Source organism: Lipotes vexillifer, unplaced genomic scaffold (genome assembly GCF_000442215.2).
Source record: "Lipotes vexillifer unplaced genomic scaffold, Lipotes_vexillifer_v1.1 scaffold24, whole genome shotgun sequence".
In the NCBI taxonomy this organism is placed as follows: domain Eukaryota; kingdom Metazoa; phylum Chordata; class Mammalia; order Artiodactyla; family Lipotidae; genus Lipotes; species Lipotes vexillifer.
The window spans coordinates 1,112,243-1,135,030 of NW_006782914.1; the positions used below are offsets into that span (position 1 = coordinate 1,112,243).

At 36.9% G+C, this 22,788-nt stretch overlaps 1 protein-coding gene across 6 annotated transcripts in view; it reads left to right on the plus strand.

The window, feature by feature from the left end:
* Positions 1-22,788, plus strand: part of GABPB1 (GA binding protein transcription factor subunit beta 1) — a 79,591-nt gene that overhangs the window by 54,084 nt on the left and 2,719 nt on the right. For 3 of the 6 annotated variants that reach the window (XM_007455529.1, XM_007455528.1, XM_007455533.1), the window contains 3 exons: positions 68-181; positions 16,333-16,518; positions 18,639-18,754. In XM_007455529.1, the coding sequence (XP_007455591.1) occupies positions 68-181; positions 16,333-16,518; positions 18,639-18,754 (416 nt within the window). Of the gene's footprint in view, positions 1-67; positions 182-16,332; positions 16,519-18,638; positions 18,954-22,788 lie in introns of those variants that run through there. The other 3 variants (XM_007455531.1, XM_007455532.1, XM_007455530.1) reach the window with 3 other exon arrangements.

A 22,788-nucleotide genomic window follows, 5' to 3' on the forward strand; every position in this document is an offset into this window, starting at 1 on the left:
GATTATCAGAAAAATTCACTAGATTAAATTCCTTAAAAATTCAAACATGTTTTCTCCTTTATCGTAGATGAAACGGGTGTATCTGCTGTTCAATTTGGAAACTCCTCTACATCAGTATTAGCTACATTAGCTGCCTTAGCTGAAGCATCTGCTCCACTGTCCAATTCTTCAGAAACTCCAGGTTAGAAGAACAAGTCAAATGTGTACATCAGAAGTTGGAGATTCAAATATTTGCACAGGCCAGGAAGGAAATTTAAAAGACTAAAGGGGGAAGGGTTGAGGTTATAGCCATCTGAGGAGAGTGGGGCAGGGCAAGGGTGCATCTCCTACTCAGCTCTAACTGATTATAGTAAAATGCTCAGTTAGTGTTGCCAGACTCTGTTTTTTTCAAGGGAAGCTGAAAATCTGGATTTTAAAAGAACATTAAATCTTGGCAATTATTTAAAATTAAATTAAAATTAAAATTAATTAAAATTAAAAACAAACTTGTGTGGTTCACAGAAAACATGTCTGTGTACCCCATTTCGCTTTGTTTTACTAGTCTGACTTTTTGTATAAATAAATTAGCTAAATATATATGAACCTGCTGTCTTTTTCATAACTTTTAATTTTTGGCAGCTCTATTAGAATGACATAAAATCTTAATGACTGACAAAACTAGGAAATAGCATACCAACAACCACCATTAAAGTATAACTGGGGGTTAAATGATTACAAACAGTATTAATAGCTGGTTTGATAAGGTTTACCTTTATACTTAACCAAAATAATTCTTGCTATAATTATGTAAGTAAAATATTTTTTTAATTAGGGAATTTAAAAGACTCCACAAAATTATTTTTCTTACTGTAGTTTAAGCCATTTTATTTGGACCAATGCTTAAGAAAGTAAAGAATAATTTGTTGTCATTCATTATTTAATTTTTTTTCAAAATGTGACTAATAATAATAATAACAGCAACAGTTCACTGCATGTTTACTGTGTGTGCTATACACTGTGGCTGATGTTTTACACGTCTCATTTAATCCTCACCAAAAAGATTGAAGGTAGATATTACTGGATTTGACTCTTCAAGGTGATGATTGGATGATGTAGTTTTTGGTGGTGGGGGGGTGGTTACTTATCTCTCGCCTTTCTCCCCCCCCCCTCCCTCCATCTCCCCCCTCCCCCTCCCTCCCCCCTCTCTTCCCCTATGCCCCTCAACTAGTAATAGTAAACATTTATTCATTTTCCAGCTTCTTTAGCATTGTAATCAATGTTTGGATTCTAAACCTTTATATTTGGGAGTCTTAAGATTTTTCTGAATCACTTTTGGCCATTAACAGCTATGTGTATCATCCTATTGACATGCTGCTTTTATGACCTATGCCTGGATCTCTTCAGCACCTTTGTAATTGCATAAGTATATCGAAGAAAATTAATTTCATTGGTGGATTTCTATTTGATTAAACTTGTAAATTTTTTGCCTTTATTAAAGTACATATCTCTGAAAATTAATCTTTTCTTCAAAGTCAGCTCGAAGTTTTTACATTTAGATGTTTGACTCCACAAATTGGTCATACCAACTTCTCTAACTTCTACCTTTGAAAATGTTAGGTGTGGTCTAGTGTGAGAGAATTGGCAATTTCGGTTGACTTTTATTGCATGTGACTTACAGTCTTCTGTGAGCACAACAATTTTTTAATTTCAATACTACATCATAGTGAAATCTTTCTGAAGGTATTTTAAGAGCTTGAATTAAGTTAAAATTCAGGTGAGTACATTGCCACCAGTATAAACAACTCAGCTGAGGTGTGTAATCACATAAAGAAATATCTTCTCGCAGGTCAGTTTGCACTTGCTCAGTCAAGTTATTTCTCTGCCTCTTGGCCGTCCAGTTTCTTTTAACATCATTTGTGAGACTCATCCTGATTTAGAAATGTTTATATGTTTTTTCAAGGACATCTCAGGATCTGGGAAATAAAGTAGTACTCCCATTTTATATATGATGAAATTGAGGTTTGCGGAAGTTAAATAATTTTGTCTAAAGTAGCATGGCTATTAAGTGGTTGAAAGGAAGTTTGTGCTCAAGGTCTGACTGATTCCCAAGTTGTGTGTCTGTGACCACTAAATATACTGTTTCCTCTATGCAATTTCTTCAGGTGATCAGTGGACAAGTCTCTTCTAGAATGTTTATAACTTGGTTTGTGATAGGAATAAATATTTGTGTAATCATCACTTTGTCTTATATGAAACAAAAGCATCACTATTCCTAGTTTTACTTCTGAGGTGTATCTTTTGGAGCAGTCTTTTGAAATAAATGTTCTCCTGTTTGCCCTTTTTAAATGTTCTCCTGTTTGACTGAAAAACAAAATATAAGAACCATCAGTACACTAATTGGTACTGCTCTTATTCTTTTCTTTTACTGGCTAAGTAGTACAGTAAACACATCTTCTGATAATAAATAGCCAGTGTAGCAGCAAATGGACTGCATTTGAAATGGAAGCTAGCTGGCTGACATGGTCCTATATATAGAGGGGAGGTACTTACGATAGTCTAGATACCATGCTGTTTCATTTGAACTATGGCTTTAAATTGTTCTTTCATGTTTACATTAGGACTATCTTTGACATATAAAACAAATCTTAATGTTAGTCCAATGGGAACATCATAAAGGAAATCAGTCTAGTATAATGCTTTCATTGTGAAACCAAATGATACCTCTGTCTTCTTGATGTTACAAGCAAATATAACTTCAGATTGTCAATGTTTGATGATTGAATTGCTTCCTTACTAGCATTTTTATGTAAATATTTCCAGTTTTATTCTTTCCTCATAAACCTTTATTTTTCCAAGCATTTAACTTGTTAAATTTTTAATCTCCATGCATAATTTTCATGATTCTTTGTCTGTTTGATAGAAGTACAAAAAAAAAATTTGATAAATCTCAGTATACCCTGAAGAGTTTGTTGCTAATGTTCATTTTTATTAAATTGGTTTTTTGGGAGTTTTTATTTCAGTTCCTGAGCCCACAGTCCTATGCTAATGTGCATAATTATATTAAATAATCATTAGGTCTATCTAGGTCCAGGCCAGGCCAGAAAAACATGATGAAACACTTGATGTAAGTCATAAATTTAACTTGGCATAATGAATTATAGAAAAATAATGATTAATATCTATAGGGTTCTTGCTATAAGCTTGTTATTATGCTAAGTGCTTTACGTGTATTATGTCGTCTTGCAGTAGTCATCTGAAATAAGATATTATCATTGACCATTGACTGAGGTTTAGTTTTCAGCTCTGAGGTTTCAGAAATATTTTATTAATATATCCTGGGTTAATATAAGGGACTACTAACACTCAGCAAACTCATAAAAAAGTGATACATAAATCAAAATACTAAGTTATTTATTTTTAATTTCTTTTAAAGGGAGGATACAACTGTCTTTTGATACATGAAATTACCTTACTCATTTTGGAAACAAATCAGTGAAAAAATTTACAGCCTTTAAAAGTATGCAGACACAGTTTTCAAGATACTTGTTTAAAACATCCTTCATAATTTTGGAGTGGAATAATTCAGGAGAAGTATCAGGCATCTCTAACATTAATATAATAATTGTCCTCTTTTATATAATTATTATTATTTTTTTAACATCTTTATTGGAATATGATTGCTTTACAGTGGTGTGTTAGTTTCTGCTTTATAACAAAGTGAATCAGTTATATATATACATATATTCCCATATCTCTTCCCTCTTGCATCTCCCTCCCTCCCACCCTCCCTATCCCACCCCTCTAGGTGGTCACAAAGCACCGAGCTGATCTCCCTGTGCTATGCAACTGCTTCCCACTAACTATCTATTTTACATTTGTTAGTTTATATATGTCCATGCCACTCTCTCACTTCGTCCCAGCTTACCCTTCCCCCTCTCCATGTCCTCAAGTCCATTCTCTACTTCTGCATCTTTATTCCTGTCCTGCCCCTAGGTTCTTCAAACAAACTAGTAGAATTTTTGCTTGGAAATAGTTGGAAATTATCTTGTTAATTTATGTACCCAATGATTAGAAGGCTGTGTTACTTAAATATTCTGTGATTCAACTTTTCTACTAATTTGAACTCCTCTCAGTTAGTTTGAATTAATATGATAATATCAACAAGAGCAGCATGCTTAAATTTTGTGTGAATCAGAATCACCTTCTCAACAATCATTTGCCCCAATTCTACCCCAATGGATTCTGATTCAGTAAGTTTAGGGTGGGACCCTGACATCCATATTTTTAACATGCTCTCAAAAGTGATCCTATGGCACACCAAAATTTAAGAATTTGACCCAAAATTTAAAAGTTCTATTTCTTACTACTAATAGATTGCAGAGTAAATATCTAAAGATTGAGAGTGTACTACAGCAAAGATTTGCTTCAATAATATATATTTCTTATTTATTTCATTTTTATGTGTAATTTAATATTTATTCAACTGTTTATGGGGTGCATAGGTGAATCTCTACTAAGGAAAAGATGTGGGAGAGAGGAATGGCTTTTTTTTATTTTTTATTTTATTTATTTATTTATTTATTTATTTTTACATCTTTATTTGAGTATAATTGCTTTACAATGGTGTGTTAGTTTCTGCTTTATAACAAAGTGAATCAGTTATACATATACATATGTTCCCATATCTCTTCCCTCTTGCATCTCCCTCCCTCCCACCCTCCCTATCCCACCCCTCCAGACAGTCACAAAGCACCGAGCTGATATCCCTGTGCTATGCGGCTGCTTCCCACTAACTATCTACCTTACGTTTGGTAGTGTATATATGTCCATGCCTCTCTCTTGCTTTGTCACAGCTCACCCTTCCCCCTTCCCATATCCCCCATATCCTCAAGTCTGTTCTCCAGTAGGTCTCTGTCTTTATTCCTGTTTTACCCCTAGGTTCTTCATAACATTTTTTTTTCTTAAATTCCATATATATGTGTTAGCATACGGTATTTGTCCTTCTCTTTCTGACTTACTTCACTCTGTATGACAGACTCTAGATCTATCCACCTCATTACAAATAGCTCAATTTCGTTTCTTTTTATGGCTGAGTAATATTCCATTGTATATATGTGCCACATCTTCTTTATCCATTCATCCGACGACGGGCACTTAGGTTGTTTCCATCTCCGGGCTATTGTAAATAGAGCTGCAATGAACATTTTGGTACATGACTCTTTCTGAATTCTGGTTTCCTCAGGGTATATACCTGGTAGTGAGATTGATGGGTCATACTGTAGTTCTATTTGTAGTTTTTTAAGGAACCTCCGTACCGTTCTCCACAGTGGCTGTATCAATTTACATTCCCACCAACAGTGCAAGAGGGTTCCCTTTTCTCCACACCCTCTCCAGCATTTATTGTTTCTAGATTTTATGATGATGGCCATTCTGACTGGTGTGAGATGATATCTCATTGTAGTTTTGATTTGCATTTCTCTAATGATTAATGATGTTGAGCATTCTTTCATGTGTTTGTTGGCAGTCTGTATATCTTCTTTGGAGAAATGTCTATTTAGGTCTTCTGCCCATTTTTGGATTGGGTTGTTTATTTTTTTGTTATTGAGCTGCATGAGCTGCTTGTAAATTTTGGAGATTAATCCTTTGTCAGTTGATTCATTTGCAAATATTTTCTCCCATTCTGAGGGTTGTCTTTTGGTCTTGTTTATGGTTTCCTTTGCTGTGCAAAAGCTTTGAAGTTTCATTAGGTCCCATTTGTTTATTTTTGTTTTTATTTCCATTTCTCTAGGAGGTGGGTCAAAAAGGATCTTGCTGTGATTTATGTCATAGAGTGTTCTGCCTATGTTTTCCTCTAAGAGTTTGATAGTTTCTGGCCTTACATTTAGGTCTTTAATCCATTTTGAGCTTATTTTTGTGTATGGTGTTAGGGAGTGATCTAATCTCATACTTTTACATGTACCTGTCCAGTTTTCCCAGCACCACTTATTGAAGAGGCTGTCCTTTCTCCACTGTACATTCCTGCCTCCTTTATCAAAGATAAGGTGACCATATGTGCGTGGGTTTATCTCTGGGCTTTCTATCCTGTTCCATTGATGTATCTTTCTGTTTTTGTGCCAGTAGCATACTGTAGCTTTGTAGTATAGTCTGAAGTCAGGGAGCCTGATTCCTCCAGCTCCGTTTATTGTTCTCAAGATTGCTTTGGCTATTCGGGGTCTTTTGTGTTTCCATACGAATTTTGAAATTTTTTGTTCCAGGTCTGTGAAAAATGCCAGTTGTAGTTTGATAGGGATTGCATTGAATCTGTAGATTGCTTTGGGTAGTAGAGTCATTTTCACAATGTTGATTCTTCCAATCCAAGAACGTGGTATATCTCTCCATCTATTTGTATCATCTTTAGTTTCTTTCATCAGTGTCTTATAATTTTCTGCATACAGGTCTTTTGTCTCCTTAGGTAGGTTTATTCCTAGCTATTTTATTCTTTTTGTTGCAGTGGTAAATGGGAGTGTTTTCTTGATTTCACTTTCAGATTTTTGATCATTAGTGTATAGGCATGCCAGAGATTTCTGTGCATTAATTTTGTATCCTGCTACTTTACGAAATTCATTGATTACCTCTAGTAGTTTTCTAGTGGCATCTTTAGGATTCTCTATGTATAGTATGTCATCTGCAAACAGTGACAGCTTTACTTCTTCTTTTCCAATTTGGATTCCTTTCATTTCCTTTTCTTCTCTGATTGCTGTGGCTAAAACTTCCAAAACTATGTTGAATAAGAGTGGTGAGAGTGGGCAACCTTGTCTTGTTCCTGATCTTAGTGGAAATGCTTTCAGTTTTTCACCATTGAGGACGATGTTGGCTGTGGGTTTGTCATATATGGCCTTTATTATGTTGAGGAAAGTTCCCTTTGGTCTACTTTCTGCAGGGTTTTCAGTATAAATGGGTGTTGAATTTTGTCGAAAGCTTTCTCTGCATCTATTGAGATGATCATATGGTTTTTCTCCTTCAATTTGTTAATATGGTGTGTCACGTTGACTGATTTGTGTATATTGAAGAATCCTTGCATTCCTGGAATAAACCCCACTTGGTCATGGTGTATAATCCTTTTAATGTGCTGTTGGATTCTGCTTGCTAGTATTTTGTTGAGGATTTTTGCATCTATGTTCATCAGTGATATTGGCCTGTAGTTTTCTTTCTTTGTGACATCCTTGTCTGGTTTTGGTATCAAGGTGATGGTGGCCTCGTAGAATGAGTTTGGGAGTGTTCCTCCCTCTGCTATATTTTGGAAGAGTTTGAGAAGGATAGGTGTTAGCTCTTCTCTAAATGTTTGATAGAATTCGCCTGTGAAGCCATCTGGTCCTGGGCTTTTGTTTGTTGGAAGATTTTTAATCACAGTTTCAATTTCAGTGTTTGTGATTGGTCTGTTCATATTTTCTATTTCTTCCTGATTCAGTCTTGGCAGTTTGTGCATTTCTAAGAATTTGTCCATTTCTTCCAGATTGTCCATTTTATTGGCATAGAGTTGCTTGTAGTAATCCCTCATGATTTTTTGTATTTCTGCAGTGTCAGTTGTTACTTCTCCTTTTTCATTTCTGATTCTATTGATTTGAGTCTTCTCCCTTTTTTTCTTGATGAGTCTGGCTAATGGTTTATCTATTTTGTTTATCTTCTCAAAGAACCAGCTTTTAGTTTTATTGATCTTTGCTATTGTTTCCTTCATTTCTTTTTCATTTATTTCTGATCTGATTTTTATGATTTCTTTCCTTCTGCTAACTCTGGGGTTTTTTTGTTCTTCTTTCTCTAATTGCTTGAGGTGCAAGGTTAGGTTGTTTATTCGAGATGTTTCCTGCTTCTTAAGGTGGGCTTGTATTGCTATAAACTTCCCTCTTAGAACTGCTTTTGCTGCATCCCATAGGTTTTGGGTCGTTGTATCTCCATTGTCATTTGTTTCTAGGTATTTTTTAATTTCCTCTTTGATTTCTTCAGTGATCACTTCGCTTCGTTATCGTAGTGTATTGTTTAGCCTCCATGTGTTTGTAGTTTTTACAAATCTTTTCCTGTAATTGATATCTAGTCTTGTAGCGTGGTCAGAAAAGATACTTGATACAAATTCAAATTTCTTAAATTTACCAAGGCTTGATTTGTGACCCAAGATACGATCTATCCTGGTGAATGTTCCCTGAGCACTTGAGAAAAATGTGTATTCTGTTGTTTTTGGATGGAATGTCCTATAAATATCAATTAAGTCCATCTTGTTTAATGTATCATTTAAAGCTTGTGTTTCCTTATTTATTTTCATTTTGGATGATCTGTCCATTGGTGAAAGTGAGGTGTTAAAGTCCCCTACTATGAATGTGTTACTGTCGATTTCCCCTTTTATGGCTGTTAGTATTTGCCTTATGTATTGAGGTGCTCCTATGTTGGGTGCATAAATATTTACAATTGTTATATCTTCTTCTTGGATCGATCCCTTGATCATTATGTAGTGTCCTTCTTTGTCTCTTCTAATAGTCTTTGTTTTAAAGTCTATTTTGTCTGATATGAGAATTGCTACTCCAGCTTTCTTTTGGTTTCCATTTGCATGGAATATCTTTTTCCATCCCCTTACTTTCAGTCTGTATGTGTCTCTAGGTCTGAAGTGGGTCTCTTGTAGACAGCATATATATGCATCTTGTTTTTGTATCCATTCAGCCAGTCTGTGTCTTTTGGTGGGAGCATTTAGTCCACTTACATTTAAGGTAATTATCGATATGTATGTTCCTATTACCATTTTCTGAATTGTTTTGGGTTCATTATTGTAGGTCTTTTCCTTCTCTCGTGTTTCTTGCCTAGAAAAGTTCCTTTAGCAGTTGTTGTAAAGCTGGTTTGGTGGTGCTGAACTCTCAGCTTTTGCTTGTCTGTAAAGGTTTGAATATCTCCATCAAATCTGATTGAGATCCTTGCTGGGTAGAGGTAATCTTGGTTGCAGGTTTTTCTCCTTCATCACTTTCAGTATGTCCTGCCACTCCCTTCTGGCTTGTAGAGTTTCTGCTGAGAGATCAGCTGTTAACCTTATGGGGATTCCCTTGTGTGTTATTTGTTGTTTTTCCCTTGCTGCTTTTAATATGCTTTCTTTGTATTTAGTTTTTGACAGTTTGATTAATATGTGTCTTGGCGTATTTCTCCTTGAATTTATCCTGTATGGGACTCTCTGTGCTTCCTGGACTTGATTAACGATTTCCTTTCCCATATTAGGGAAGTTTTCAACTATAATCTCTTCAAATATTTTCTCAGTCCCTTTCTTTTTCTCTTCTTCTTCTGGAACCCCTATAATTCGAATGTTGGTGCGTTTAATGTTGTCCCAGAGGTCTCTGAGACTGTCCTCAGTTCTTTTCATTCTTTTTTCTTTATTCTGCTCTGCAGTAGTTATTTCCACTATTTTATCTTCCAGGTCACTTATCCGTTCTTCTGCCTCATTTATTCTGCTATTGATCCCATCTAGAGTATTTTTCATTTCATTTATTGTGTTGTTCATTGTTGCTTGTTTCATCTTTAGGTCTTCTAGGTCCTTGTTAAATGTTTCTTGCATTTTGTCTATTCTATTTCCAAGATTTTGGATCATCTTTACTATCGTTATTCTGAATTCCTTTTCAGGTAGATTGCCTATTTCCTCTTCATTTGTTAGGTCTGGTGGGTTTTTATCTTACTCCTTCATCTGCTGTGTGTTTTTCTGTCTTCTCATTTTGCTTATTTTACTGTGTTTGGGGTTTCCTTTTTGCAGGCTGCAGGTTTGTAGTTCCCGTTGTTTTTGGTGTCTGTCCCCAGTGGCTAAGGTTGGTTCAGTGGGTTGTGTAGGCTTCCTGGTGGAGGGGACTAGTGCCTGTGTTCTGGTGGCTGAGGCTGGATCTTGTCTTTCTGGTGGGCAGGTCCACGTCTGGTGGTGTGTTTTGGGGGTGTCTGTGGACTTATTATGATTTTAGGCAGCCTCTCTGCTAATGGGTGGGGTTGTGTTCCTGTTTTGCCAGTTGTTTGGCATAGAGTGTCCAGCACTGTAGCTTGCTGGTTGTTGAGTGAAGCTGGGTACTGGCGTTGAGATGGAGATCTCTGGGAGATTTTCGCCGTTTGATATTATGTGGAGCTGGGAGGTCTCTTGTGGACCAGTGTCCTGAAGTTGGCTCTCCCACCTCAGAGGCACAGCACTGACTCCTGGCTGCAGCACCAAGAGCCTTTCATCCACACGGCTCAGAATAAAAGGGAGAAACAGTAGAAAGAAAGAATTAGTAGAAGTAGAAAGAAAGAAAGAAAGGAGGGAGGGAAGGAGGGAGGGAGTAAGGAAGGAAGGAGGGAAGGAAGGTAAAAAAGAAAGAAGATAATGTACAATAAAATAAAGTAAGATAAAATATAATGAAGTTATTAAAATAAAAAATAATTATAAAGAGAAAAAAATTTTAAAAAAACAACAAAAAAGAAAAAAACGGATTGTTAGAACCCTAGGACAAATGGTGGAAGCAAAGCTGTACAGACAAAATCTCTCACCAAAGCATACACATACACACTCACAAAAAGAGGAAAAGGGGAAAAAATCATAAATCTTGTTCTCAAAGTCCACCCCCTCAATTTGGGATGATTTGTTGTCTATTCATGTATTCCACAGATGCAGGGTATATCAAGTTGATTGTGGAGCTTTAATCCTCTGCTTCTGAGGCTGCTGCGAGAGATTTCCCTTTCTCTCCTTTGTTCTCACAGCTCCCAGGGGCTCACCTTTGGATTTGGCCCCACCTCTGCGTGTAGGTTGCTGGAGGGCGTCTGTTCTTCGCTCAGCCAGGACAGGGTTAATGGAGCCGCTGATTCGGGGGCTCTGGCTCAGTCAGGCCGTGGGGAGGGAGGGGCACAGAGTGTGGGGCGAGCCTGCGGCGGCAGAGACCAACATGAAGTTGCACCAGCCTGAGGCGTGCCCTGCGTTCTCCCGGGGAAGTTGTCCCTGGTTCCCAGGACCCCGGCAGTGGCGGGCTGCACAGGCTCCCCGGAAGGGGGGTATGGATAGTGACCTGTGCTCGCACATAGGCTTCTTGGTGGCGGCAGCCGCAGCCTTAGTGTTTCATACCCGTCTCTGAGTCCCGCGCTTTTAGCCGCGGCTCGTGCCCGTCTCTGGAGCTCCTTAAGCAGCGCTCTTTATTTCCTGTCCTGGCGCACCAGGAAGCAAAGAGGGAAGAAAAAGTCTCTTGCCTCTTCGGCAGGTCCAGACTTTTCCCCGGACTCCCTCCCGGCTGGCTGTGGTGCACTAACACCCTGCAGACTGTGTTCACGCCGCCAACCCCAGTCCTCTCCCGGTGCTCCGACCGAAGCCCGAGCCTCAGCTCCCAGCCCCGCCTGCCCCGGCGGGTGGGCAGACAAGCCTCTCGGGCTGGTGAGTGCTGGTTGGCACCGCTCCTCTGTGCGGGAATCTCTCTGCTTTGCCCTCTGCACCCCTGTTGCTGTGATCTCCTCCGTGGCTCCGAAGCTTACCCCCTCCGCCACCCGTGGTCTCCGCCCATGAAGGGGCTTCCTAGTGTGTGGAAACCTTTCCTCCTTCCCAGCTCCCTCCCACTGGTGCAGGTCCTGTCCCTATTCTTCTTTTTTTTTTTTTTAGAAGATGTTGGAGGTAGGAATGAATGAATGAATTAATTAATTAATTTGTGCTGTGTTGGGTCTTTGTTTCTGTGCGAGGGCTTTCTCTAGTTGTGGCAAGCAGGGGCCACTCTTCATTGCGGTGCGCGGGCCTCGCACTCTCGCGGCCTCTCTTGTTGCGGAGCACAGGCTCCAGACGCGCAGGCTCAGTAGTTGTGGCTCACGGGCCTAGTTGCTCCACGGCATGTGGGATCCTCCCAGACCAGGGCTCGAACCTGTGTTCCGCGCACCAGGAAGCAAAGAGGGAAGAAAAAGTCTCTTGCCTCTTCGGCAGGTCCAGACTTTTCCCCGGACTCCCTCCCGGCTGGCTGTGGTGCACTAACACCCTGCAGACTGTGTTCACGCCGCCAACCCCAGTCCTCTCCCGGTGCTCCGACCGAAGCCCGAGCCTCAGCTCCCAGCCCCGCCTGCCCCGGCGTGTGAGCAGACAAGCCTCTTGGGCTGGTGAGTGCCGGTCGGCACTATAGTTCTTCAGAGGACAGAGATTACTTTTAGCTGGAGTTGGGGCATGGGGCAAGGGGAGTGGGGTGAGGTTTTGTACCGTAAAGAATGAATGGGATTTAAGGATTTAGATAGATAAGAACTCATTTCAAGTTATTCCATTTTGGAAGGTATTCCAAAACGAAGATACAAAAAAGTAAATATTTTCTTTTGGGGATTGCAGCTGCCTATTTCCTCATAAGGAAACCACCACTTGGTAGTACACTATTAATAAACAGAGGCAATCATGTTGTCCTGTTTTTCTACCAAAGCTTACACACCAGTCTGTTACAGGTGTTTCCTATTTGGAAAATCAAAATTCCAGGAAGCTCTCACCCTTACTCTCTCTTCTTGCTTTAGAACAAAAGTAAAATGTACAAATAATAAAAATTCATGGAGGGATATATCATGCTTATGTTAAAGGAATAACTCAATACTGTTCTTGAGCTAAATTTAACATTTATTGGTTTATAAATAGCTGTTCATTTACAGTTAGAAAAATGTTATTTATTCATTCATTGAACAGATTTTTGTTGAATATCTCTTATGTTCTGGTAAACAAGCATATACAGTCCTAACCTTTGTGGAACACGTAGTCTTTCAGTAGAATGAGATATTAAAGTTATTCACTCAGATAAATACTTGTGATTCGTGGTATATATAAAGGATACAGGATTTTGACCAAGTTGGTGAGTCTTTCTAGAGGAAGAGACATTTAAACTAAAGACTAAGTAGGAATTAGTGGAGCAAAACTTGGGGGAAGAACATTTTAGGAAGGAGGACACATGTGAAGCTTTTGAGGCAGGAAAGCTTGTCCTTTCAGAGGACTCAGAGACCAGCGTGGCTGAGCTCAGCAAGTGGGAGAATAACTCACGGTAATTGAAGGTAAGATTATATAGGAGTTTTAAAATGATTACTTCAGTGGGCTCTGGAAGGGAGTTTAGTTAGGAGTCTAATGCAGTCACCTAGGGAAGAAATAATGGTAGCGTGGATTAGGATTTGGCAAAGAGATAATAAGAAGTTAATAGATTTGAGAGTTATTTAGATGTAGAATCAGAAGTTAAAATTGGTTGGATGTAGGCCTTACATCTGCAGTGTAGTTTAATCCTTATGAAACTCTCATAAAACAATATTTTATGGCTCTAACCTACAGTCTTACATTGATTTTGCATTGCTTAGCCTTATTCTTTCTTGCGGCCCAGCTCTATAATCCCATTAAATGGACATCTGTGACTACCCTTCTTTTTGTCTTTAGAGCAACTTTAGCTAATTGTTAATAAGGTGGTTTTTTCCAAAGGTATAATGCATCTGGTGGCTGTTTCCCTCCTTTCTCCTAATAGTGAAATTTGAGTCAGGTCCCCTTTGCATGTTGTTTTTTTTTTTTGTCTGTTCCTAAAGTAGATCAATAAAAGTGAATTGGCTTTCAGGTATATGTTACTGGGCTTCATAAGATTGTTGTTTTTTTGCCTTTTAAAAAAAAATTTCAGGTTCTATTGCAGGCAATCATACTTTTGAAATGTTATTTTTTTCTTCAGTAAGCCTAGTTTCTATTTTATTGAAATATTTATATGCATATAGAATTTTCAATCTTCTAGTAACATCTCAAAGACAGTTTTTTCCTTGTCTTAGTTGACTTTTATGGCATTAAAATTCAAAAGTCACGTTGAACAAGAGGTCTGAAACATTTTCAGAGATGCGGTAGATTATCTAGGCTCTCTTTGTATATTATAACTTGACTTTTAAATTAGACCAATGAATATTTATTAGTTATTTTTTAAATCCGGGGGTTTTATATTTGGATATATCTATGTATATTTTTTTAAATAACATTCTTTTTAAAGTTTTTAGGCTTTCTGTTTTACTCTTACATGTTTCAACATTTCACTGCTGGGTTGTTTTTAGGATTACTGAGGGGGTTCTTTGTTTTCTTACATAATTGGTTTCCTTATAATTTTTTCTTAAATTCCTTACCATAGCACAACTTAAAAAGAAAGCTTTTTTAGATGAAAGGCAAGAACTCTCTTATCTTAATGACAGTCATTGCAAATAGTGCAAAGATGAAAGTTCTTGAGTTGTGCCTTGATCATATGTGGTCTCAGAAATTTCTTACATATGATTATGTTTTAAAAAATATTTGCTACTTATAGTTAACATGCAACCATAGTGAACATTTGTTTTTCATATGGATATTTTTTTACAAGATCAAAGCAATAGTTAATGTCTTTGAAAACCTCAGTAGTTGTTCTATTGAATACATTACTGTTTTATGCCCTACATTTCATTTTATAATTATCTTCCTAAAATTTTCTTAAGTGCTTGGTTATAAAGCCTAATTATGGTTTAAGACAAACAAAAATGAGAGAACTCAAAACATAAAGGCTTTTGCATTTTGAATATCATCTGTGGTTTGCACTGTGACCCTTGATTACCCAAATAACACAGTAACAGGGTTGCAGCCAGGCCAGTTACCATGAGTTCATCCTTGAAAACTAGGGTCCTAGTACTTATCTTGCCTTTTATTAAAAAAGTAGTTTGTTTAATTAGAGCATCTCTGTATTTAGTAAATCCCTTGGTCATTAATATCCATGACATTCTGCTGGAATTTGGTAGCAACTTGGCGTGTTTCAGAGTAACTGTGTATCTGAAGGGTAGCGTGACTTCAGGAGAGAATGATTTCATTTCATTACACTTTTGGTAAAGTGTTGCCTCAAATAACACATTTCAAAAAACCATATCATTTAGAAATAGTTTTTTTTTGTCATTTCTTTTTTCAGAATTAGTTATATAAAACATTTTTTAATGTTGATAGTTTTTAAAACCCATAGAAAAATTGGAGAATGAACTTTATACCTTGCACCTGTATTCACCACCTGTTAACATCTTGCCACACCTGCATGTTCACACACAAACACAGACACATGCTTTTATTTTGCCAAATTATCTGAAAGTAGGCTAAAGACATCATGACACTTCATCCTTAAATTCTTCAGCATGTATCTACCAAGAACAAGGACAGCTTCCTACGTATTCACAGTTCTATTATGTTTCTTAAAAACAACATTAATTTAGTAATATTATCTGGCATATGGTCCATATTCAAGTTTCCTCAGTTATCCCCAAAATGTCCTTTATAACTATTTGTTTTCACCCAGGATCCAATCAAAGTTCACACTCTATATTCGATTATTATGTCTCTTTAGTCTCCCCCAATCTAGGGCAGTCCTACTGCCTCACTTGTTCTTTATGACACTGAAATCTTTGTAGAGTTTAAGCCAGTTGTCTGCAGGATCACTCACATTCTGGATTCATTTGTTTCTTAATAATTAGATTCAGGTCAAACATTTCCAGTAAGAACACAGGGATATTTTGTAATCTCCTGTTGCATCACATCAGGAGTCACTTTAATTGCTGTGTAGTATTCCAGAGCATGAATCTACCACAGTTTATTCATTCTACTTTTGACAGATATATGATTTGTTTCAAGTTTTTGACTATTATGAGTAAAGCTGCTATGTGTAGTCTTTTGGGATCAGTAGTTGGGCATAGGATTGCTTGTGGGAAAGGATTTTGGCAATTTCTTTACCTAGGCAAGACCTGGAGTGCTCTGTTCAGCTGCCAGAATCCTCTATGAACCTTTCATAAAACATTGAGAACATAGTTTTGAATTTTGTTTATGTAAATGTTAATATATTTTTTCATAGCCTACAGTACCAGATCTATTTGCCACTTATTATGAAGGCAACCCTTGCTCACACAATCCAAAAAAGGGAATACTGTTTATTCTCTCTGCTTGAAGAATACAAATTTCCATGTTTTGTTGGATAGGAAATGTATATCAACTCATATATGTAAATTTGAATGGAGTATAACCACATACAATATTTTCTTGTTTGGATTGTGGAATCTTATTAAGCTGGCGTAAACTTTGTCATATCTGTGACCTTAGGAGAGCTTCTAAATTTCGTACCTCATAGAACTAAATGAAGATAGTTTATTTAAACATGTGCATGCATAGATAGTTGGAACTCACTTATTGTAAATTGTGGGACTTGTAGTCAACTGTTTACATAGGTATCTACAACACCACTGGAGACTGAATTTGAAAACCATGTGAAAGCTTTTCTGTGTAAGAAAGAAGTAAGGACAGCAAAGGTAGCAGAGCAAAAATAAACTTCTGTTCATACTTTTATATATATTCACTGATTTTTACATATATATATTTTTTTTTTCCAGTAGTGGCTACGGAGGAAGTAGTTACTGCAGAATCTGTGGATGGTGCAATTCAGCAAGTAGTTAGTTCAGGGGGTCAGCAAGTCATCACAATAGTTACAGATGGAATTCAGCTTGGAAATTTGCACTCCATTCCAACCAGTGGAATAGGTCAGCCCATCATTGTGACCATGCCAGATGGACAACAAGGTTGGTAGAAGACATTTACATAAAGTTTGCATTTATTCTTAATCCTCAGGAAATTGTGACATGTTTTTCAAAGCATTTATTTTTGCCTTAAATTTTGTTAACAAATGGAAAGAAACTCATGTTTTTAGATAGGATGACTCACTATTATAAAGCTATTATAAAGCTCTCAATTCTTCCTGAGTTAATTGATAAATGTAATGTGATAGGAAAAAAAGACTGTATTAGTTTGCTAGGGCTGCCATAGCAAACTACCACAGACTGGGTGACTTAACAGAAGTTTATCTTCTCACAGTGCTGGAAGGTGGAAGTCCAAGATCAAGGTGTTGGCAGGTTTGGTTTCTTCTGAGGCCTTTCTCCTTGGCTTGCAAATGGCTGCCTTCTTGCTGTGTCCTGATATAGTCAGCCCTCAGTCTGTGTGTGTTGTCTGCGACCTAACCTCTTATAAGGACACCAGTCATATTGGATTAGGATCCACTTAAATGACTTCATTTTGGACTTCTCTGGTGTCGCAGTGGTTAAGAATCTGCCTGCCAATGCACGGGACATGGGTTCGAGCCCTGGTCGGGGAAGATCCCACATGCCACGGAGCAACTAAGCCCGTGCACCAAAGCTACCGAGCCTGTGCTCTGAAGCCCGCGAGCCACAACTACCAAAGCCTGCGTGCCTAGAGCCCATGCTCTGCAGCAAAAGAGAAGCCACCGCAATGAGAAACCTGTGCACTGCAACAAACAGTTGCCCCCGCTCGCCACAGCTAGAGAAAGTCTGTGCACAGCAATGAAGACCCAACGCAGCCAAAAATAAAACCAAAATCTCATTTTACCTTTTTAACCTTTTTAAAGGCCCTATCTCCAAATACATTTTGAGGTACTGGGGGTTAGGACTTACAACATTTGAATTTTGAGGGGGACACAAGTCAAGCCATAACGAAGACCAATAGGTCTTTTTCTGGAATTAGCCAAACAGATTCTGAAGTTTATTTTGATGGAGGAGGAGGGAAGAAGAATAAGGCAACTAGAAAAGAAGAGCAATGAGAGGACCCTACTGAATATTAAAATAAACTTTTAAAGCTTTCATAATTTAAAAATTATAACTGGAAAATGAATATATAGACTATGTAGATAGTGCAGTGAAACAGATATAATTCTCAGTTCTTCTTGAGTGAATTTATAAGTGTAATGTAATATGGTATGAGTTAGAAGAAATACTTTAATTCTCAATATTTCTAATGTTTTTAATTACATTGTACTAAATAAATAATAGTTTTACTATTTTTTCATTTATTTACATTTATAAATGACAGTAGGAGAGTTTTTAATGTTTTGGCAACCTTAAAGACTGTAGGACAGTTGTAATTTTTCCCATTGATGATTAAGATTGTTTTGCATAGTTTTAGCTTGCACAGTCATGTTTATGTTCCCGCACTGGTATGCAAAGCAAGGACAGCCTCTCGCTCTCTGTATATTTACATTTATGTAAAGAGATACTAAAAATTGGGACAGTCTAACAACCCAGTGGAAAAACAAGCAAAGTTTATAAACAGACATTGTTCATAATGGTGTATCGTCACAGTGGAATATAATGCAGCTAAATGAAAGAAAGCTCTCTGTGTGTGGGTGAAAGATACCCTAGATATATGGAGTGAAAAAAGCAGACACACAACGATATATCTATCTTATGTATGTTTGAATGTATGTTTTGTATGTATGCTACCTTTTGTGTAAGAGAGAGAAAAAGGAGAATGTATATTCATGTTTGGTTTTACATAAATGAACACAAGAACAATGTATAAGCAACCAGTAAAAGTATCTGTTTTAGCAAGGGTGAAGTCAGACCTCAAAATATGCTTGTTAAGTATTATTTTGATTTTGAGCCAATGAATGTATTATCTATAAAATTAAAAAAAATAAGTAGGTACCTTAAACAATAAGTAGTTTTCAGTAAATAGACAAGAAGTTGAAGACAAATATGGACATTTCTCATAAATAGCAAATCAGTGTTTTGAAATTATTGTTTTTGGAATATATTTATTTTAGATGAGTTGCATCAACAATCTCAAGACTAGTTTTAATTCTCCTAAACCTATCTGTAAATGAAGTAATGTGTACATTTTTTCGTTTTAGTATTAACAGTACCAGCAACAGACATTGCTGAAGAAACTGTTATAAGTGAAGAACCACCAGCCAAGAGACAATGTATTGAAATAATTGAAAACCGGGTGGAGTCTGCAGAAATAGAAGTAAGGAGTCTTTTACCCGGTGTGTTTTGCTGCAGTCATCCAAAATAAATTCCATTTGCTTTTCTTTCTTTTTTTTTTTTTTGTCTTTTATATTTATTACTGACAGTATTGTTTTGATATAGAATGAGTACTTTTTTGTCTAATTTTTTTGCCTTATCCATATAGCAAGCCTTCAATAAATAAATATTGAATGAATGAATGAATGAGTAAAGAATTTGTTTGTAACAAAGTCTGTCATCATGGTAACATTGGAATGTCTTTTGTTCTTGTACTGCATCCTTTATTTTCTATTAAATTTACATACATCATTCTCCCAAGTCACTAAAGGAAATGTCACTATATATTGACTAAAAAAATTTTTTTCTTTCAAAAGTGAAAGGCGAATGCATATTTGGGCTGGAAGATGCTCTTAAAGAATGTTGAAGTTTGTCAGCTGAGTTATTTTGTAAAAAGCCATAGGTAACTGCTTATTTCACGATTAAGTCCCTTAAGGAAATTAAATTTAGACTAATTGTTGATAGGATTCACCTTCTTTTCCCTCTGCCAAACTAGTTTGTAAGTGTAACCAAACTATAGTTATTACCTCACAGATTTTTTTCTCGCATGACTGTAAATAAAGTTATGTTTTCCAAAGTTGATATTAACTTATATCAAATGAAAATAAGATCATTCTTGAATAACTTTGAAAGAGCAACTGCAGTGTAAGGAAAAGAATATTGGACTTGAAATTAAATGAGCTGGATTTGAATCCCACCTCTTGCCCCTCCCTATTAGCTTTGAGGCAAGTTATCTTACCTTTCTGAGTTCCTGTTTTATTTTCTCCCAAATTGGAATTTAAGATAACAATATCTGTATTTTGGGGGTTTTATGAGAGTTGAAAAAGTCAGCATACTCATTATATACACATTCATAATATCTAATATGTGTGAATAATAAATGTTGGTGAGTATTTAGAAATTCTTTGTTATCATAGAAAAGAGAGGATTTAAAAAAATGCCATCTAAAGGCAACATAATTCTGACTGAGGACAATTAGAAAATATTCTTGCCCAAAGTTGTTTACATGTAAGACTGGTACATCTTTGGCCACAATCTCAAAGGACATATTATTGAGTTAAAAAGAATTTGATTCATGGTTTAACCAGAATGTTTGATAAAATTGTGACTTTAATTATTGAGGGTGAGTTGTTTCATTTCTTCAAAATTTAAAGTGATATTCAGTACACTGAAGTTTTTATAAACTAACCATTTATTTCATTGAATGGTATCAGTATACTTATTATTTAAAAATCTTTAATGTCTTTTACTGATAAATCAGTTGATCTTGTTTTCTGGCATATAAGGTGAGAAAGATTTTGTGATGTACTTTGCTTTAACTATTTAATAAAACATTTTTAAATTACTTGAATTTTTATTGAACATAAACTGACTGAATTCAACATTTCTTTTAATTGAAGTGTAGTGGATTTATGTCAATTCAACATTTTCAAAATAATGAATGTGCAGGCTGTACCTTTATTTACCTAACAACCAGTGAGAATTGCTGTTTTCATCAAAGATCAACCTAATTCCACTCTTACAGTCTTTCAGAGACCAAGGAGAATAATCACAAATAACAAGAAAGTTTGAATTGAGTTATATAAATTAACTAGAACCAAGGAGATTAGAACTTCAGGGAGATGGAATTTTAGCTTGATATAAAGAACTTCACGAGTTAGTTTTAGCTTAATTTTAGTAATTAGAGCTTTCTGGTAATGGAAGTCTTATTCTCCATCACTGGAAATGTTCAAGCCAAAGTTGCAGGATGTTAGAGCTATTACAGAGAGACTTTGAAGCATGCAGTGAGAAGAGATGGTAGAGGTGGGCAGGGGATACAGGATGAAGAGAGACCTCCAATGTTTTCTAAAACCAGGTAATCATTTCCTTATAGTACATAAGAGTTCTTTTGATTTTATTTTCTGAGGTGACCAATAGAGTTATCTTGGGGGTATACTTTTATATTCCTTTCTAAGTGATTGCTTAGCCATTAACCCAAAAAGTTTCTCTAAAGCAGTGCTTCTCAACTGGAGCAGTTTTGGCCCCAGGGGACATTTGGCAATGTCTGGATACATTTCGGGTTGTCACAATGAGGGACATGCCACTGACATTTAGTGGATAGAGGCTGGGGATGCTGCGAAACCCTATACACATCCTACAGTGTGTGTTTTGCCACTCAGTTCTGCAGTTGTAGTAGGAAAGCAGCCACGGGCAATTTGGAAATGAGTGGGTATGGCTGTATTTCAGTAAAACTTTATAAAAACAGGATCATATTTGACCCATGGCAGTTAGAAAATGGACAGCTCAGTGGATAAGCAGAGAGCTCATACACCCTGCCTAGTTTCTCTCTTTTTAAAAAAAACATTTAATGGTTAAGAATATGAGTCTGGAAGCAGATTTAGGTTTGAATGATAATTTTCTGAGTGTGATTGGTCAAGTTGTTTAGCCTTTCAAGGCTTGGCTTCCCCATCAGTAAAAAGGGGAAAATAATAGCACCTACATTATCAGAGTGTTGTAAGGTTTAAATGAGAATGCATGTGAAGGACTAGTACAGTGGTGAGCATATAGTAAATGCTCAGTAACTGTTAGTTGTATTATTATTATCTTCTAAAATTTATATTGTGGTATGGTAGAAGATAAATCACTTTAATGATTTTTTTTGCTTTACAATAGCTAAAGTAAAATAAATTTGAATATTAGAAAATTATATATAAAACTATTAAAAGATAATTGTTAACAGCTGAAGCAGAATTCAAGAATCTTTGGAATTTTGGAATTTAAAAAGCAAGCTCGAAGTCTTTCTTTGTTCTATTATTCTATTACCTAATGTAATCATAATATATTGCTTGGGCTTGGAGTTGAAGTGTAAGGTATCTTCCTTACTGCTTTCATCTTCTGAAATAATTGTGAATCTCTTGCTGTTTCTAAGTGTGAATAAATAGGTAGTACTAGAAGATGCCTTAGAGTTAATCTTTTCTAATATTTCCAACCAAATCAGGGCAAGTTTTTATCCATATTCAAAACTTTGGCTGCCAAAGGATCTTATTTCTTAGTACATGTAAAAGTATAAAACACTTATGCATGGCTGTACTCACAGGCTGTACTCCTGCCAGAGGTAGGGGTCTAACTCCCACCCTTCCACTGGTGCCCAAAGTCCTGCATGGTTCACTGCCAGGGACTGGTGTCAGTTGCTTACATGAGGCTGGCATCTTGCCTGAAGTAAGGAGAAAAGGGTAGCAGGGTAGGGCGTAGGCATTTCTTCTTATACATTTTGTGTAATTGGAAGATTTGGAGACTACTTGTATAATCAATCACTCTCACATTTGGTGGACTCATGGGAAAAATAAATGTTAGATCTAGCTTCATTCTCAGTGTGGAGAAGGCAGTGGGATGACAGGAAGGCAGGAGTATTATACATGTTCCTCCTTGTGGACCATGTGAATAGTGGAGGGTAGGGTATCTTTTGGTGTTCACAATGGACAAGGGTCTAGGAGGCAGTGGAAGAGACCACAGTGCCCTCTTTCCCAGCAAGCTTCTTACCCCTCGCCTTTACCTTCAGCTCTCTTTTAAGTGTCTTGTCCAGTGTGAACCTGGCCTCTTTTTGTCATTAGTAGTCCTACCCTCAGCCTCCACCCCAAGCAGAAGGCCTGGGCTTTTGTAATGAGGTTGAGCTTGGACCTGGGCAATTTGAGCTTTTGTCCATGTGCTTACTAGAGGTATGGGAAAGGAATCTTTGAAGTGTTTTCCCTTAGGCAACTGTATAGGGGCAGAGTGAGGAGAGGAGAAAGAATACCACTTACATTGGACCAGATTTGTGTTTTTCCTCTCAATTTGTTCAGGAATTTGATACATATATTTTACAGCATATAATATAATGAATCACAGTAGAGAAATTAGTATTTTATTAGTTTTTAAAATGGTATAATTTAGGAAACACTAATCTAGACCAGCAGTCTTCATTTTAAAGATGAGGAATCTTGCTTGCTGTCATAGGGAAAG